The 18,928-nt window shown below is 42.3% G+C and overlaps 4 protein-coding genes across 5 annotated transcripts; all 4 read left to right on the plus strand.

Moving 5' to 3' along the window:
• On the plus strand, positions 1 to 4,279 carry LOC116602041 (protein BTN1). Of its 2 annotated transcripts, XR_007314104.1 has the most exons (3): positions 1 to 1,070; positions 1,778 to 2,688; positions 4,043 to 4,279. XR_007314104.1 is itself a non-coding variant. In XM_032363084.2 (2 exons), exons 1-2 carry the CDS (start codon positions 611 to 613, stop codon positions 2,599 to 2,601), a joined length of 1,284 nt encoding a protein of 427 aa, XP_032218975.2. In that variant the 5' UTR covers positions 1 to 610; the 3' UTR covers positions 2,602 to 3,150. The 2 variants fall into 2 exon arrangements, 1 of the variants encoding a protein (XP_032218975.2); XM_032363084.2 differs by lacking the exon at positions 4,043 to 4,279 and having other exon boundaries at positions 1,778 to 3,150.
• Positions 4,280 to 4,569: 290 nt separating this feature from the next.
• Positions 4,570 to 7,213, plus strand: LOC5518435 (protein BTN1-like). The gene is made up of 2 exons (XM_048734044.1): positions 4,570 to 5,307; positions 6,305 to 7,213. The coding sequence occupies exons 1-2, from the start codon at positions 4,848 to 4,850 to the stop codon at positions 7,126 to 7,128; spliced, it is 1,284 nt and encodes a 427-aa protein (XP_048590001.1). The 5' UTR covers positions 4,570 to 4,847; the 3' UTR covers positions 7,129 to 7,213.
• A 3,253-nt stretch (positions 7,214 to 10,466) lies between these two features.
• LOC5518377 (isoamyl acetate-hydrolyzing esterase 1 homolog) lies at positions 10,467 to 14,835 on the plus strand. Its single transcript, XM_048734510.1, has 6 exons — positions 10,467 to 10,563; positions 11,283 to 11,335; positions 11,937 to 12,247; positions 13,203 to 13,321; positions 14,117 to 14,325; positions 14,368 to 14,835. The coding sequence occupies exons 1-5, from the start codon at positions 10,504 to 10,506 to the stop codon at positions 14,297 to 14,299; spliced, it is 726 nt and encodes a 241-aa protein (XP_048590467.1). The 5' UTR covers positions 10,467 to 10,503; the 3' UTR covers positions 14,300 to 14,325; positions 14,368 to 14,835.
• A 126-nt stretch (positions 14,836 to 14,961) lies between these two features.
• Positions 14,962 to 18,807, plus strand: LOC5518434 (potassium channel subfamily K member 15). Its single transcript, XM_032363077.2, has 4 exons — positions 14,962 to 15,671; positions 16,659 to 16,868; positions 17,569 to 17,703; positions 17,965 to 18,807. The coding sequence occupies exons 1-4, from the start codon at positions 15,353 to 15,355 to the stop codon at positions 18,459 to 18,461; spliced, it is 1,161 nt and encodes a 386-aa protein (XP_032218968.2). The 5' UTR covers positions 14,962 to 15,352; the 3' UTR covers positions 18,462 to 18,807.
• The last annotated feature ends 121 nt before the right edge of the window (positions 18,808 to 18,928 follow it).

Consider the following 18,928-nt stretch of genomic DNA (forward strand, 5'->3'; position numbering starts at 1 on the left):
CGATGAAATCTTAACGTTGTTGCTTTGAACTTTCTCAAAGTCCGCTGGCCAGCTTTTTAGAAATTGGCTTCTGCGCCTGATTTTTTTTTTACTTATTATTGAGGAAATTACCCATTAGATCGCGCGCTTCTATTAGGGAAAACCAAAGAGGGCAACTTGGGGCAAGTCTACTTTAATAGCTGTTGGTTAAATATGAATTTAGAAAATACTATTTTGAAATTCAGCGCATGTATCGTCGCACGCTGTAAAAAAGGCGTTAAAAATATCGGCCCGCCTTTTGATAAACGATCAGTGAAAAGGAGTAGGGGTTATATCAACCTAATGTTCCTCTCTAAGGAACTATAGAACCAATTAGTAAAAAAGAAAAAAGACTATTGTGTCTGAGTGAGTTTGACTTATTTGCCTTGCCTCGTTGTTTTCCTCGTGAATTAAAATTTGCAATGCAAAATAAAAACCAGGGATCTATTGTGTTAAAGAAATTACACTTCTCGGATATCATATAATATGAGATAGTTCGTGAAAGGTAGCACTTGGGAATTCTACATCTGGTGACCAAGAAGGTCAAATAAAAGCGGGAACAGAGAAGAAAAGAGATTGTCTACCTAAAAAAATGGACTCATCGAAAGCAAATGCTGAGGACAAAAGCAAAGAGAAAATTATCGGTGTTTTTGCGTTCTTTATGTTCGGCTTGGTTGAGTACGTATCCTTTGGAACTATAATAACCGGCTCACAGGATATTCTCGCCAATACAGAAGTACCAACGACAATAACAATTCTAACCGCGAATCTTCCATACATGTTGCTCTCCATCGTTCTCCCGTATTTTATGTCCAAGGTTCCCGTTCCTGTTCGAGTTTGGAGTGCATTTGGGCTACTCACATTGGGAATGCTAGTCGTAGCACTCGGACAAAACTTGTGGCTCAGGCTTTTCGGAATTGCGCTAAATTCAGTGGGATATTCCTTCATAGAAGTTGGCTTGCTTCCGCTGTCGGCGTTTTACAGTGAAAGGACTGTGTTTGCATTTTCTGGTGGCACCGGTTTGGGTTTCATCGGTACAACCTATTACACAGGTAAAAAGTATAATAGTTTTATCATTACAAAACAAATAGGGCAAATCTTAAATAATTTCCGTGTCGCTAAATACATTCTTTATTATAAGGTCAAGTTTAAACGTCGTATTATCCATGAGCCGTACTCAATGCAAATGCATGCAAATGAAGATGGAACAATCGACTTGATTCTTTTGCATTTCCATTGAATACGGCTCATGGATAATACGACGTTTGAACTTAGCCTAAAGAGCGTCTAATTTTCAGTTGAGGCTGCGCCGTTCTTGCTTTAGTAGCATTATATCAGTGCATAAAAAATAATGTTCCACGTAGTTTCCTTCGCAGCCGTTTTGGACTCGACACACTAACGCCGCCTTGCTTCCGTGGGAAACCACGGAACCCTATGGATTACGAATAACAAATTTTGAATTTTTACGACATAAAAGTCTCTGGTTTCCACTCTCGTGGCAATATTGTTTTGGCTTAATTTTGAATTTTGGATTATCAAATTTTGAAAAATTAATGATCATTATCTAAATGCTTTAGTGATGATGGAATAGATGTCATTGTGGTCTGGTGTTCAAAGGTGGCGCGCGCACTTAGAAATGGAATTGGAATTTTGACATTCATATGGAAAATTGGAGATAATAAGACCCTAAAAGAACTCACAAGAGACGCTTATTCTAAGATAAATGTGTAAGGAGCTTTTAACACTTATCTTTTAACAGTTGTGACAACGTATGGGTGCCTGTCACCGTCAAGAACCATGCTCACGGCTTCGTGGCTAACAGTCTTCATCCCTTTATGTTACTACCTAATGGACAAACAAAACATGCAGCGAAGCGCAGGGGAGGGCCCCGTCGCGTACACCCCCCTAGCTACAGCAAGCACTAAAGAATTAGACGAATTGGAGTCAGAGGCCCCCCTTACCAAGCAAGAGAAACTCACCATCGCAAGCTCACATTTAGTTTATTTTGCGACATTTTTTCTTGGAATATGCGGGGAGTATTTGTCGCTTGGTGGAATGGCGACCACCCTGGCCTTCCCAAAAGGCACGTCTAGCCTTAAACTAGAGCCACGTGATCAGTTCGTGTTCTACGCAATGAGCTTTGCAATTGGCGAGATGTTTGGTCGCGCGTACGGTTGTCTTGTGTTGTTTTCAAAGCATGGCTCCCGGTTTGTTACAAGCCATATTTGGATCTTTACGCTTATAATCTGGATAAACGTCTTTTTCTTGTTCTTCGCAAGTTGGTTTAGATTCCTAGATAGTGTCTGGATTGTAGTATTTGTTACGTTTCTTATAGGGTTAACCGCGGGTGCACTGTATTTCAACGCATTCTCTTTGGCGGGAAAAGATGATATGTCGCCATTTTGGCGGGAATTTTCCCGCGCTTTTCTGGTAGGCGCGTTTGCTGGTGGTATTGTGATTGGTTCTGTGCTCGGTGCTGTTACTGAGCCAATCATGAGAGAACATTGCATGCAGATCATCGATAGGCATTATTGCTACACAAGAACAATGAGTTCCTGGAACAGTACCGCCTGTTGGCATTGAAGACCGTTTAGAGGAATTTGACGGCGTAGTTGTGCCTTACCGCCTATATAGGGGCCGGGGACGAAGGAGAATTAAAGGAAAATGAAAGTAAGCAAGAAAAATTATAAGTGAGGAATCTATAATGCACTAGTCATTTGAAATCCCCACCCCCATGGTCCCGTGAAGTGTGGGGTTACCTGGGGGTTTTGAGCACTTTTGAACAAGAATCTGTCCCGAAGGGGTGGGGAGAATTATTGACAGTTTTTGACGCAGGTGTCCCAACCATGGGGGCTGGGGACAAATGAATTACATAATAAATGTACTTTACGAACGAAAGTCATGTCAGTTTCTTGTTTGAGACTCTTTGTCTTCTGTAGCAAGCAGTAACATGTATCAGCGTATGGAAACCTCTGTATGGCGAAATGTGCGAACGCGAATATGAATGACAACTAGAAGATAATTTATTTTTTCATATTTTTTTTTGGGTAACTGTTACGTTCATAGTTATTATTACATATATACTCCCTGAAGTGTACTGCTGGCTTTGAAAGATAAAGGCTTATTTGATGATGATCAGATGACTTGTTGTCGGGAAGTTGCCAATAGTTAGCATCACGAGGGGTAGGGGCGTTCGACTGTAGTTTAGTCCGGAGGGGGTGGGGGCTTTACTCTTTTTTGTACAGGGTCAAAGTCTAATCCCTCACCCTTCCCCGGGATCATTGTAGGGGAGTGATCATGTCCCCCAGTTTTCTTATGTCTCTTTATTGTGTGCCCCATTCGCAGTATTCTCTGAGGCGGAGGGGTTGAGAGGTTTCTACAGGGGGGAGGGGGGTATAAGTGGTTTCTCTGAGGGGGCGGGATAAGAGGTTTCTCTAGGGGGGAGGGGATGAGAGGTTTCTCTAGGGGGGAGGGGATGAGAGGTTTCTCTAGGGGGGAGGGGATGAGAGGTTTCTCTAGGGGGGAGGGGATGAGAGGTTTCTCTAGGGGGGAGGGGATGAGAGGTTCCTCTAGGGAGGAGGGGATGAGAGGTTTCTCTAGGGGGGAGGGGATGAGAGGTTTCTCTAAGGGGAGAGAGGATGAGAGGTTTCTCTAGGGGGGAGGGGATGAGAGGTTTCTCTAGGGGGGAGGGGATGAGAGGTTTCTCTAGGGGGGAGGGGATGAGAGGTTTCTCTAGGGGGGAGGGGATGAGAGGTTTCTCTAGGGGGGGAGGGGATGAGAGGTTCCTCTAGGGAGGAGGGGATGAGAGGTTTCTCTAGGGGGGAGGGGATGAGAGGTTTCTCTAGGGGGGAGGGGATGAGAGGTTTCTCTAAGGGGAGAGAGGATGAGAGGTTTCTCTAGGGGGGAGGGGACGAGAGGTCTCTCTGAGGGGGGGGGAGTGGATGAGAGGTTTCTTTGAGAGAGTGTGAGGTTTGATATCCTGCAATCATGTTTATCATTCCGTATTATTTTCTTTTTTTTGTAATATTATCACGTGGAAGTGACAAGAAACTCTTCTTAGGTGAACTTCAAGCCTAGCTGTTTTCCGACAGCCTTCTCCCTGACTTCCTTATCGGACTTCCTGTGCTCCAGGTGAACCGTAGGGAGCGTGGGGATCGCCACAGGAAACCCGTTACGTCTCTTTTCCGCTACAGGCGACCTGATCAGAACGCCATGGATTAGGGAGGTTTTCACTATGTAAATAAATCACGGGCTCGCTTAACAAAATGACTCCTTTTTCTACAAGTGTTCTATGTTTTCTCGCGAATCTGGTGAATAGCTGATGTTTTCCTTTTTGTCTGTAACATACTTCCTATTCTAGAAATGCAAATAAAATTTGTTTAAAAATACACCACTGCTATGCTACTGCTATCATATTTTATACAGGAACATTTTACACACTTGTAATACTACATTGGATGTCTTCTGATTCGTCAACGCCTTGCGGATGGGTGATTGGAAAGAATTTAGTATGACGAAAAGCGATTATTGTAAATTGTCGGCGAAAGCTCGCTCGCAGAACATTAAAAGCCGCAGTAAGTAACGTAATCGCAAATGGCAATAGTCAAATGACAGCTCTACGGTCGAAAGATGCTAAGGAACGTATCACATGAATTTCAAATGAAGGAGAAAACCTAGAATACACTAGTCCCCAATATCTGCTGGTGCCTTGATCGGATATCATATAAGATAGGTCGTGAAAGGTAGCACTTGGAAATTCTACATTTGGTGACCAAGAAGGTCAAATAAAAGCGGGAACAGAGAAGCAAAGAGATTGTCTACCTAACAAAATGGACTCTTTGAAAGCAAATGCTGAGGACAAAAGCAAAGAGAAAATTATCAATATTTTTGCGTTCTTTATGTTCGGCTTGATTGAGTACGTATCCTTTGGAACTATAATAACCGGCTCACAGGATATTCTCGCCAATACAGAAGTTCCAACGACAATAACAATTCTAACCGCGAATCTTCCATACCTGTTGCTCTCCATCGTTTTCCCGTATTTTATGTCAAAGGTTCCCGTTCCTATTCGAGTTTGGAGTGCATTTGGGCTACTCACATTGGGAATGCTAGTTGTAGCACTCGGACAAAACTTGTGGCTCAGGCTTTTCGGAATTGCGCTAAATTCGGTGGGATATTCCTTCATAGAAGTTGGCTTGCTTCCGCTAACGGCGTTTTACAGTGAAAGGACTGTGTTTGCGTTTTCTGGTGGCACCGGTTTGAGTTTCATCGGTACAACCTATTACACAGGTAAAAAGTATAATAGTTTTATCATTACAAAACAAATAGGGCAAATCTTAAATAATTTTCGTGTCGCTAAATACATTATTTATTATAAGATTAAGTTTAAACGTCGTATTATCCATTAGCCGTACTCAATGCAAATGCATGCAAATGAAGGTGGAACAATCGCATTAAATGTTTGTGCATGCGTTTCCATTGGATACGGCTCATGGATAATACGACGTTTGAACTTAGCCTAAAGAGCGTCTAATTTTCAGTTGAGGCTGCGCCGTTCTTGCTTTAGTAGCATTATATCAGTGCATAAAAAATAATGTTCCACGTAGTTTCCTTCGCAGCCGTTTTGGACCCGACACACTAACGCCGCCTTGCTTCCGTGGGAAACCACGGAACCCTATGGATTACGAATAACAAATTTTGAATTTTTACGACATAAAAGTCTCTGGTTTCCACTCTCGTGGCAATATTGTTTTGGCTTAATTTTGAATTTTGGATTATCAAATTTTGAAAAATTAATGATCATTATCTAAATGCTTTAGTGATGATGGAGTAGATGTCATTGTGGTATGGTGTTCAAAGGTGGCGCGGCCACTTAGAAATGGAACATATCAATATTTGGGTGACCTTCAAACCCGCTCGGTCAATCTCTGGGAGGCCTGGGTCTAAGGGCTTTTCAAGATTAGTGAGATGAAAATTTAACCAAGCTGTCAGGTTTTTTTGGACAAATTCTTGCCACGAGTCTCAAATTGACAGGAATCAGCATTTTTCAGCATATTTTCTGGAGATCAGGGAGCGGGAAAACTTTAGCTCTTCTAAATATGGGCATCAATGACCATATAAGGCAATGCAAACGAAGGACACTATCCTTGGGGAATATGTTTGATATGTTGGAATTTTGACATTCATATGGAAAATTAAAGATAATAAGACCCTAAAAGAACTCACAAGAGACGCTTATTCTAAGATAACTGTGTTAGGAGCTTTTAACACTTTTACCTTTTAACAGTTGTGACAACGTATGGGTGCCTGTCACCGTCAAGAACCATGCTCACGGTATCATGGCTACCAGTCTTCATCCCTTTATGTTACTACCTAATGGACAAACAAAACATACAGCGAAGCGCAGGGGAGGGCTCCGTCGCGTACACCCCCCTGGCTACATCAAGCACTAAAGAATTAGACGAATTGGAGTCAGAGGCCCCCCTTACCAAGCAAGAGAAACTCACCATCGCAAGCTCACATTTAGTTTATTTTGCGACATTTTTTCTTGGAATATGCGGAAAGTATTTGTCGCTTAGTGGAATGACGACCACCCTGGCCTTCCCAAAAGGCACTTCTGGCCTTAAACTAGAGCCACGTGATCAGTTCGTGTTCTACGCGATGAGCTTTGCAATTGGCGAGATGTTTGGTCGCGCGTACGGTTGTCTTGTGTTGTTTTCAAAGCATGGCTCCCGGTTTGTTACAAGCCATATTTGGATCTTTACGCTTATAATCTGGATAAAAGTCTTTTTCTTGTTCTTCGCAAGCTGGTTTAGATTCCTCGATAGTGTCTGGATTGTAGTATTTGTAACGTTTCTTATAGGGTTAACCGCGGGTGCACTGTATTTCAACGCATTCTCTTTGGCGGGAAAAGATGATATGTCGCCATTTTGGCGGGAATTTTCCCGCGCTTTTCTGGTAGGCGCGTTCGCTGGTGGTATTGTGATTGGTTCTGTGCTCGGTGCTGTTACTGAGCCAATCATGAGAGAACATTGCATGCAGATCACCGATAGGCATTATTGCTACACAAGAACAATGAGTTCCTGGAACAGTACCGCCTGTTGGTATTAACAGGCATTAAGACCGTTTAGAGGAATTTGACGGCGTAGTTGCGCCTTTAGTCCTATATAGGGGCTGGGGACGAAGGAGAATTAAAGGAAAATAAAAAAAGTAAGCAAGAAAAATTATAAGTGAGGAAACTATAATGCACCCCGTGGTCGTCGTTGCGTATAAAACCCTTCTGCTTCCCACTATTGTACGTCCCACTTTCGTCGCTAAACAGATTGAGGTGGCTCGGGTACTCGTCCGCCGCAGTGTCGTAGCCACGGATCACGTGCACGTTGCGATCCCCCCCCCCCCCCCCCCCCCCGGGAAGAACACAAACACATCGCCTAGCCCGTGGTTCCGCCCGCCTTTCCATCGGAAGTCCGGCTTACGCGGCAAACCGAACTATACATAGACGCTCGAAAGCGGCTTTCTTGTAGGGGTTATCTTTTTGCGTGAACGGGCTGTCGCCAGGCAGGGGGGCGCCGAGCTTGTAGAGTATCCTCCGCTTGGTAAAGTATACGTGAAACCTTAGGAGTCCCCTGATGACAGAGGGGAGCGTGGCGAAAGCGGGGTCGGTTAGGGACACCCCGCATCCGGCGGTTGCGCACCAGACCGCAAAGTTGAGTTGCTGTGGCCAGCACCCATAGGAAGGCTCCGATAGCCACCGGCGAGACTCCTTGGCGGACTTGTGCGTGATCACTGTCTCTTTGAATATGTCTCGGACCCTAGTCGTGAATGATTTGTCCTCAGCCACGTGTATCTCTATCTGCGTGAGTAGTGGGAAGATGTCTGAGGCCGTGCTCTCCACGGGGGTCGCGGGCACGGCGTAGAGTAGCTTTTGCCCGAGGGTCAGAGACCCTCCGGACATGCATGTCCGTGGAGAAGTTATGTGAGCTTGGAGATTTCGTGACGAGCCGCGGACATGCATGTCCGTGGAGGAGTTATGTGAGCTTGGAGATTTCGTGACGAGCCGCGGACACGCATGTCCGTGGAGGAGTTATGTGAGCTTGGAGATTTTGTGACGGGTCGCGGACGTGCATGTCCGTGGAGTTTTCGTGGTTTAAAAACTCGCACATATAGGTTCCCACATGTTACCACACAAGGGGGAACAGCCAGCCTGTTATCGTTTTAGGCTCCCCCTTTGCTTCCCCCAGCGCCTAGCGCTACCGAAAACGGGCACGCGCCGCTTTAAGCGACCCCTAGGACTCCACTAGGCCCCCAGACGGTATACTCTAGGCCTTGGGGGCCTGCGAAAAACTACGGAAAACGGGCAGGGGGGCGCGGCGGGGCGCGGCGCGGGTTATTCTCGTTCGTATGAACCCCCAGTCCCCCCTACATGTATCAGCGTATGGGAACCTCTGTATGGCGAAATGTGCGAACGCGAATATGAATGACAACTAGAAGATAATTTATTTTTCATATTTTTTTGGTAACTGTTATGTTCATAGTTATTAGTAAAAATATACTCGCTGAAGTGTACTGGCTTTGAAAGATAAAGGCTTATTTGATGATGATCAGATGACTTGTTGTCGGGAAGTTGCCAATAGTTAGCATCACGAGGGGTAGGGGCGTTCGACTGCAGTTTAGTCCGGAGGGGATGGGGGCGTTTCTCTTTTTTGTACAGGGTAAAAGCCTAATTCCTCACCCTTCCCCGGGATCATGGTAGGGGCGTGATCATATCCCCCAGTTTTCTTATGTCTCTTTATTGTGTGCCCCATTCGCAGTATTTCGAGACCCCGCCGTAAAGCTTGTTTTTCAGGTGGTCTTCAAATAGTCGGTTGCTAACACACTTTTCTGCAACAGACCTGATAAGACGTTACTAAAGTTCCGGTCCCTGCGGTGTTGGATGTGAGACGTTGAGCAGAGCTCTCTGTACACAAGCAGCCCTCTTGTTCTTATAAGCTTCACTACCCACAAACGAGAAATGACGAATAAGCATTTTATACAGGTCCGTACCCAGGGGGGGTGCAACCCCTCCCCTAACAACGGCAGAAAGCCCACTATAATTTCGCTATTTGTAGACAAAACTATGAAGCATAAGCGAATAAGATAAAACAAGGTATTCTAGATCACTCGGTATGTCATAAATCTATAATTCAAACTTTTTTATAGCCAATCCGAAAAACTCGGAAAACTCACCCCCTCAACCCCACCCTCCCCCCCTCCCGGTAAAAATTTGGTCCAACATTACACCCCCCACCCCCGCCCCAGAAAGTATTCCTGGGTACGGGCATGTGATATAATTATTCTATTTTTTCGGAGATTTGAAAGTATTCGTTACATAATGAACTAACCCGTTATTTATAGCGTATCTAGCTTTATAACAATACATATTATGTAAGTCAATTCGTTGTCATAGGCAGATAGTCGAATAAAGTTATTTCGATGTTACTGCATTTATTCTTAAAGCCGCATTATCACCAGTTCACTTCCGGAGGTCCGACGGAAACCTCAACCGTTAAAAGACAAAAGAATCTATAAAAATCCAAGATATTAAACAGGCCATCCGCTCTAAATTATCATTCAGATCTTCAAAGAAACTTCCAATAAACACACTGCTTTCAATATTTTGAAATATTTTTCGCGTTTCCCGTTAAAAATCATCGGATATTGTTACGTGGTCGACCGGAAGTAAACTGGTGACAATGCGGCTTTAAATAGCAGGCTTGAACCATTCTGAATTCCCTTGTATGCTGGCGCGCGCCTAAGAAAATGCTATGCCCTATCGTAATTCTTCCGAGGCCCTAAAAAACACCACGGATAGTAACATTATTATTGTTAGCGCTGAGTGTGAGCATAATCTTACAAAGTTCAATGTTGCTTTTGCGCTCACTAATCAGAGTATATTTGGGTACCAATGGGAGATGGCTGGGTTTTTTTCTGTTTTTTTTTTTTGTCTATATTTTCTTTAGTTTTGTCGTGTTTTGCAAAAGCAAAGTCATTATTCCCCCACGACGAAGCAAAAAATGGCAATGTTTAAACTATGAGGCTGTGTAAGCTTACATTTGCTTGACTTTTCGCCTAGAGGTTCCTTGCGTAATATTCAACAAAATAAGCGTTGGTATTTTTTGGTAGATGATCCGTTCTTGCGATATTTGCTTTGCCGTTTTTTTTTTCTTTTGTCTGACTTTTTGACCTGACCTTTTCTACCTTTTTTGACTTTTACCATGGAGAAGTAAGCATTTGTTATCTTCTATCGGGGATCAACTAGAATTCTGTTTTACTTTGCCACGCCCCATCCGAAAGCTTCTATGAAAAGCCCTCTCCCTCCTGCCCCTGCCGTTGTATATATTCAGGGTTTCCTGTAGTTACCACAGGAATCCCAAATAGAATATCATTGACTAAGCTGTATGTCACGTGATGACAAAGCTAAACCATCGATAAATATTCGGAATCAAGATGTCAGCTGTGCCTTTGCGCTTTCCTCGTATCTTCTTGTTTGGGGACTCTATCACACAGGTAAAACACATTACTACAAATGAAATGTTGATAATTCCACGTGGAAGTACCGAAGAAGTTTATAAGTATGGGTCAAGGGGATTTCAAATAAAGGTCAGCCGGCAAAGCATAGGATTGAAAATCTCTTCTATTTGGTTTCAAACAGCATATAACAAGAGTAAAGTGTAATTTTACATTCAAATGTCGGATGCTTTGGATTGATATTTATTGGCTTCTGCTAGCAGCTGTATCAGAAAAGGACGATTGCTTATGTCAAAAGATTTGTATGCTCCCATCCCCTATTGAGAATTCCTCCCCCCCCCCCTCCCCTCGGAAAAAAAAATTGAGATCCAAGTGCTATAGTGAAATGTTAAATCCCTAAAGCCTGGTGCACACAGTAAGGGAAATTTCACACATGCACTTTACTCTTGACTGCCTCGCGAGGCCAAAAACCCACAGTTCGCGGACGTCAATCAAACAAAATTATGTCTCGCGAGCAACTGAGGCAAAATTATCTCCTGCTTGAACTGTGAGTTTTGGGCCTTGCATGACAGTAAGCAAAGAGTTCACGTGAAATTTCCCTTACCGTGTGCGCCAGGCTTGAATGACACATAGTTAATCCTCCCATAAATTTGAATCAAAGTGATTGCGTATTGGCTGTTTTTTTATTTCTCTGCATGCTATTTTGTTTGAACTTCAACTACCAGGTCTTATTTGTGGAACACAATATTGTTTTTCAGTGGTCATTTAGCACTGGAGGATGGGGAGCGATGGTTGCCGATGCTTTTCAAAGGTGTGACACATTTGCAGTGCTGAGGGAAGATGGATCTAGGGATGTTTCAAGTCTGCTCTAGCCACCCATATTTTCAGGAAATTTTCTTAGACATGAAAGATCAATGAATTCTCCCCCACCCCACTTGCTTATAATCCTTGGTTCTGACACTCATAATCGAAACTCCTGGATCAGCCCCTGGGAGGGCAAGAAGGCAGCTGAATGATTATTTTTTTTAATTTGTCCTGCGAGAGTTCGGCTACCAACTTTAAATTATGCTCTCAGTATACGACTCTGCTGCTATGGTGACCCTGCCACTTGTTGTATTTTTTATGAAATAAAATTAATAAATAACATCAATTGAAAATCAGAAATTTTATTGCTCTTGTAAGTACAGAAAATTTATTTCATGACAATTTGGACACTCATGAATTTCTTATTTGTCATTGATCTATCATTGATCCCATAAGTTTATTTTTAGATATAATGACATAAAGGATATCATTTACTTAGTCAAATTATTTTATGAAAATATTAAAAACAATATTAGTTGGTGGTGATAGATTGTTGAATATTTTGAATCCCTTTAAAATTATTTTATATTCACATGCTTTCTTTCTAGGAAATGTGACGTACTGAATAGAGGCTTTACTGGCTACACCTCTGCTTACAACAGACTTATCCTACCAAGTCTTCTAGCCACAGACAATACCCCAGAAGGGAGCATTGTTGCTGTGGTCATTCTTCTAGGTTCCAACGATTCAGTACTCTATGATATTGACCAGCGAGGATTAGAACTGGAAGATTACACAGATAATTTGAGAAACATTATCCACCAGTTTAAGCAAGCTGGGGTTCCAGACAAAAACATCATTTTAATGACCCCACCCCCTATTTGTGAGGAGATGTATGAAAAAAGCTGCCTGGAAAAAGGTAAAGTACTGTAGAAATAATGCATTAAAACAAGCCCATAATATTTAAAAAAAAGCAGAACCATATGCATCAACTTTGACAATTTTCAAGGTAAAAAGAAGGTTTTGCAGAGCAACAAAGTGGCAGGTCCTATTTTAAGAACTTACACAATTGTTTTTAATAGATTTTTTTATAGATTAATGGCTATAAAACTTACATTTTATTCTACTGTTTCTGATAAACACACCTACATAGCTGTCAACCCAACTTGGACAGAAATCTTTTGACATCTTGTGACATCTTGTGTGTAAGGGAAAGTTCATTCGTCATCCCGAGGGGGGTGGCAGTGCGTGAGGATACTGTGGGGGGCTCGAGAAATTTCTGAGGTCTAAAAGGGGGGGGGGGGGTCGAAAGTGTTTGGATTTTAAATTCCTTTAGGTGTTGTCTCTTTTTATGGTTTCAGCTATAAAATATTATAAAGTGTTTATGTTCTATACCTAAAATATTAACAAAACGTTTTAATGTTATAAGCGCTCATTCTCCATCCTCCAAATCCTCGCTCATATCTGATTCGCTGTATTCCTTGCTCTCTTTCTTTTCTCTTTTCTCACAAAAATAGGCTTGTGATGAGGTCCCAAATCTTGTGACACCCGCCTAATGTGGGTGAGTTGACAGCTATGCACTGAAAGAAGTTTGTTTGACTCATGAAGCCTATACAATGACACATTTCATTACAGTTTCTGTTGTGCTAGTTCCATAAAACTAGTTTTCTTGAAGGTATTTCTTGTTTATTAAAATGTAACAAGGCTAGTTTAATATGTCCTCTTCCACCCCCCCCCCCCCCCCCTGAATCTACCAGATTTCCAGCCAGGTTGTTTTGATATGGTACCATGTGTTTGAAGAACGAAACTACTGAACAAAAAAATTCAACCCTAACACCCCTAAGAGGTTGTTATTAATTATGGTTCTGTTCCAGGCAGAAAGATGAACCTGTGTAGTACCAGAACGAAAGAGTTTGCACATGCGTGCCTAGAGGTTGGGCTTTCTCAAGGAGTGGATATCGAAGATTTGCATACTTCCATGCATTCATCAGAGGTGAGGACAGAAGAGTCCAGTAAACCATGGGGGGGGGATCTCCAGAAAAGTAGACGGGGGTGCTCCACCTATCTTTTAGGGTATAAAATTCTTATCAACTGCTATCTCTTAGGGGGTGTTTTAGGATTTTTCTGATTCTGTTATCTTTTAGGGGTTTTCCCACCTGGGTAGAAGGATTTTTCCTATTCTGCTATCTTTTAGGGTCTCTCACGCTAAATGGTGGCCTAATCGCAAAAAGTATTTTACAATAAATCACGAGTCAACTGATCGGTTGATACCTCCAACTTTTTTGTCGGTGACATAACAATACAGGATCGGTCAGCCAATTAAAACAAGCATTGTTTTTTAATGCTATCTTTCAGGGTTAAAAATTTCTTCGACTACACCCAATGTGCTATCTCTTAGGGGTAAAAATTGTTGTCGACCACGCCCTTAGTGCTATCACTTAGTGTTAAAATTGATTTTGCTGTCGAGCACCCCCGTCTGTTTTTCTCTAAGTCCTCCCCCCCCTCCCCCCAGATCATGTAAATGTACAATCTTGGTGTTTGCAGTCAAATAAATGTTCGGTGATCCTACCTTAAGTCTGTTGTTTTAATGAATGCTGTTAGGAGTGGGAAAGGCGATTTTTTCCTTGGCTTAAAATATGTCTATTTGAATCTGTGAAGCATGCATTTATGTGTTTTCTTAATGTGGAAATTCCATAAAACTATAAAGAGGAGATGATAATTGACCACCCCCTTGTCATATTTAAAAATTTGCTGTCTTTTCAATACGAGCCATTCCATCTCCTGGCAGGACTGGCAAAGTCTTCTGTCCGACGGTCTACATTTATCTGCTGCTGGTAACGAGTTTGTTGGGAACCAGCTTGTGCGACTTTTACACACCAAACTGGACAAGCTGCCAGATATTCTTCCAGAGTGGTCCGCCATCGACCCAAACAACCCAGAGAATCTCTTGGGAAAGTACAATAAACAATGAGGTTTTTGTTTTCTACTTTTGCACTGAGGATATGTAGACCTGTAGGATTTTTCTATTTATTCTATATAATGGTCTGATTTTTCTGTTGAGTTGGCATCCTAATAGGATGAATTCTTACTTATGAGGCCAAGGTGTTTCAAATTCGTATTTGTTAAAAAAGAAGGTATTTTCCATACGAAAAAGACGACATATTTTTGACCAAGGGATTTCCTCATAAGGAATTCAAACGTTGCATTTGTCTGGAGAAACAAAAAACTAGCTTATTCATATAAAAACTTTTTTGGAAAAAAGTGTTCCAAAGAAAAAAAAAATCTGTTCCACAGCCCAGCCTTAGACGTTCTCATCAGGTTACCCGTGCTCTGATATTAGGGACCTTAAGCAACGACGACGACGACGACGACCGCTGGGACAACGCGATCGAAAAAGATGTTTTCGCGCGTGGCGATCAATAATAGTTTAATTGCAATGGAATAATCAAAACATTGTAGTCAGAGACAGATAAAAATAAACTAAGGGCATTACTACAGCTCAGCGAACGTAGTTTGTGGAGTTTACAGTGCAAACGTCCGCGTCCTCAATTGACCTTGAAATTAGGACTTTTCACGTCGGGGTTTGGTGGAAAACAGCTGAAATTTATCAAACAGAACGGACTTCCGCGTGCTGCTATTTATTCTGATTCAAATTCCGTTGTTTTCTGCTGTTGGCGTCCGCGATGCCGTCGTGGTTCCTTAAGGGGTGGGAACTGTGTCGGGCTCACCCACAGAACGGGAGAGTTTTCCTTGTGACGTCACACTTTCTATTACCAACCACAGAAACGCCTATAGGTAGGCTGAATGTTCCTTTGTTGAAGAAATATCACTGTGTTTTTCCACCAAACATCACTCCTGTATTGTATTTACATGTTAAACGGGTACCAGGCAAAACGCATTTGCGCACGCGCAACATCAACAGCGGATTGTGACCTCTAACTTGTGGGACTGCCACCAAAACGCCAATTCGACATGTAAAGGGTATTTCAAAAGATCGATACAGAGCCAAGAGCGATGGATTCCCATGGCTTTTGTTTTAGCAAGCGACACGAAAAGGCTGGTTTGTCTTGCGATTTTACTTGGAGTTTATCTTCTAAGCGGTGCTGCTGTGTTTCAAGTTTTGGAAAACGAAAATGAAAATAAAGATGTGGTGAATTTGAACTCTCTGAGAATGACGTTTTGCAAGAAGTATAATATTTCTACCGAGGACTTTGAGCTGCTCGTTGGGAAGGTTGAAAGAGCGACCAAGTATCGCTGTGGTGGGCCTCCAGAGAGTTGGTGTATGTCCCGTTGGTCCTACTATGCGTCGTTATATTTCACTTGGAGTGTGGTGACTACCATAGGTAAGTCCGCGAATCTCTACGTGTTTCTTTTTGTCTTAGCAATAGCAATAATATTATATGTTAAGTTGTGTGTAGCTTGCGAGCCGGCTTTCCTGTGTGTTTAGGAATCCCGACACCCCCAAAACAGGAATTTCCTAATTAATCCACTGGCAAGCTAAGTTGTGTGTAAGAATCCACTTCCATCTTTTGGATTGAGGAAAATATTGCGATATTTTGGATCGAATTTCGTAAATAAAATATGAAACTTAAAATATAAAATTTTATATTTGAAATTCAAACTCGTACCTTGTCTTGAAATCTTGAAAGTAAACAGTCGAAATATTGTGGCTTTCTTAGGGCTCTTTAACTTAAACCCCCTGAGGAGAATTGTCTATTACCACGTTCTTAAGATCAAAAGATGGATCAAACACACAAACTTGTAGAAGGTATGCAATCATTTTTATTTAAAAAAAAACTTCAATTTAAGGAATGTCGATCGGCCTCTTCTTTGTTATGCTAGCCGTCAAACTCGTAAAAAACCGGACAAAGAAACTTTACAAAACAAAACCTTTGCACGGTGGGAACGGTTGAACGCTTATGGCTATAAAGTTACGACTGTAAGTTTTTTTTAATCTTATTCATCTTTGTATTATTAGCTGCAAGAAAACATGCCTAGTGTTACTTGCACGGGATCCCCCCCCCCAATATTTTCTTAATGTTTCTGTATTGTTCCCCCCAATCTTACGTGTCCTGCTACGGCTATGATAATGGCACTGCTTTTGCCCGCCAGAAGGGGTTTGTTTGCTAAATAATGTCCTATTTAATAATGTCATTTAACGCCATTTTCTTTTGCCTTCCCGCGTTGTTGTTGACACAGGTCTGTTTATTCAGGTTATACTTACCTTGCTCTAGAAATCATAAGGAAAATTGCCCTAGTTAACGAGGTTGTGTAACACTCTACCTTTGCTTCCCCATACTGTTGATGACAAAGTTCTGTTTATTCATCAGGTTATGGTCACCTCGCTCCCAGCACGCTTGGAGGTCGTATTTTCTGCATGATCTTTGCCTTATTTGGTATCCCACTCAATCTCATGATCCTCAAGAACTTGGGCGATAGAATTAAGGACGTGATTCACTATGTGCACTTCCTCCTGGCCACTAGAGTGATGAAGAGAGAGGGAGAGTATCTTACCACATATACCCTGCCCTGGACCCTTGGTACGTACGTTTGTGATTCTATAAAAAGGTCGACTTAATATCCCTTCCCATCAACCCTCCGGGCGCGTACCCAGGGAGGGGGGGGGGGGGGGGGGGGGGGTACATGGGGAGGTGCGCAGGCATAGTTATCATATGGAAGAAGCATAGTATTTGAAGGTTCCTAAATAAGAAATGACCCACTTTTGTCCGCCAGGGGGGGGGGGGGGGGGGTGCGCAACTTGTGCACCCCCCCCCCCCCCCCTCCCCCTGTGTACGCGCCTGGTCCACAACGTGGGTCCAAAATACGAATTTGAGAAAGCATCTACTTTTATCGGCTAATTTAAGAAAGCTTTCGCGATGATTTTGATTAAATTTGTTAAATGACGTATAATTTTTAGTTATTGTAGGTTATTCGAGATTTCATCAAGATAAGTTGTCTTCCGATATCAAATGCATTCAACAGGGACCGCCAAGGATGGTGAAAAGTAGGGGGAGTGTGATTGAAAAAAATGTCATATTAAAAAACCAAAAAAGGAATAAATCATAGTATTTGACTAGTATTTGACATAGTATTGGCCGCGGTCCCCCCCCCCCCCCCCCCAGCCCTACCCCCTCCGTGGTGCCTGTTAAATCTGTGCCTCACCAAGGTTTTTCAACATCTCTACCCTCTTTTATTAGCATTCTAGTCCTCATGAGGTTGCCTTGTGTTTTTCTGCCTTAGGCTTCATGTTCGCTATGTTGGTTATCGGCGCGATATTGTACGCTCAGACGGAACATTGGAACTACTTTGACGGCATTTATTTCTGCTTTATTACCTTCTCGACGATCGGCTTCGGGGACCTGGTTCCGAATCAAGGTCAGTAGAGCCCAGACTTTCGTCAAACAATACACAGCTAGCCCAATGTTACGAAATAAATATTAAGTGCATGTTTGGGAGCCAAGAAGTCACTCTGCCGCATGGGACTATTGGAAAGTGGGCGGTAGATGGGAGGGGGTATAGGATAAGTCTCAGCCACCTATCCTCTGGGACACCTATATAGTCGTCGCTCTACCCCCCTCCCCCCTTTTTCATATGTTACTTATGACTGCGCATGACTGTTTCTACTTTCTCTTGCAGGCGGTCCCCCGTGTACAGTCATTGAGGTTGTCAAGGAGACGTTTCGTGCGCTCGTCATCATCCTAGGTCTGTCCATGTTCTTCTCTGTTATATCATCCATAATGAGTGCTTCCGAGGAACTTCGCATAACATTTCCGCTGTCCAAGAGGAGTGCTGGCAAAGACAGTGGTGTGACCGCTGACAAGAAGGATGATTCCATCGCGGGCGCAAGCGAGGCTTGTCGCAATGGAAGTTGCGAAACGCAAAGTGACTTCAATATTTCGACGGAGGAGGGAGAAACTACAGACGTTGAGAAGAATAAAAATGTGGACTTGACCATGCGTTACGAGGGTCAAGATGGTTTGTGTAAGCACTGTGATTTAGATGAAGTGAACATGAGAGGAAACGAAGGAACAGAAATCACCCACTGTTGTATTGAATCAGACAAAGAAGCTATTCAAGGGGATGAGACCAACACCAAAACGTCAGTAGATATAGGTGCAACGACAGGCAAGTAGCAGTAACAGTAGTATAAGTAATACGAAAAAAAACGAAACACTTACCGATGCAAAGTCCTTAAAGTTACTATGTCTAATAAAAAAATCGATAATGAATGATTATGTTTTGAACAGCTAATATAATTAGAAAAGCGTTTTAGGATTGTTTTTTTTTTTTAAAATACGACGGTTTGATGACAATACTGATGACGTTTATATTTACCCTTCTATTTGTAAAATTGTATATATATGTACCCTCCTATTCGTAATATATGGGTATAAAATTACTAATGTGGTTAAAGGATTACTTTATAAAAGTTGACTAAATAATTTAAAAGGATTATGAATTATATATATTTCAGTTACACTCTTTTTTATGGGAACGTCTTATTTTCGTATATTTGGAACATTTTAAGGTTGGAAATATTCTTAAAGTCCATATAACCTTTCAGAATTTATAGATTTGGTCAATTATTTATATTTTCATC

This window comes from Nematostella vectensis, chromosome 11 (genome assembly GCF_932526225.1).
Source record: "Nematostella vectensis chromosome 11, jaNemVect1.1, whole genome shotgun sequence".
Classification (NCBI taxonomy): Eukaryota; Metazoa; Cnidaria; class Anthozoa; order Actiniaria; family Edwardsiidae; genus Nematostella; species Nematostella vectensis.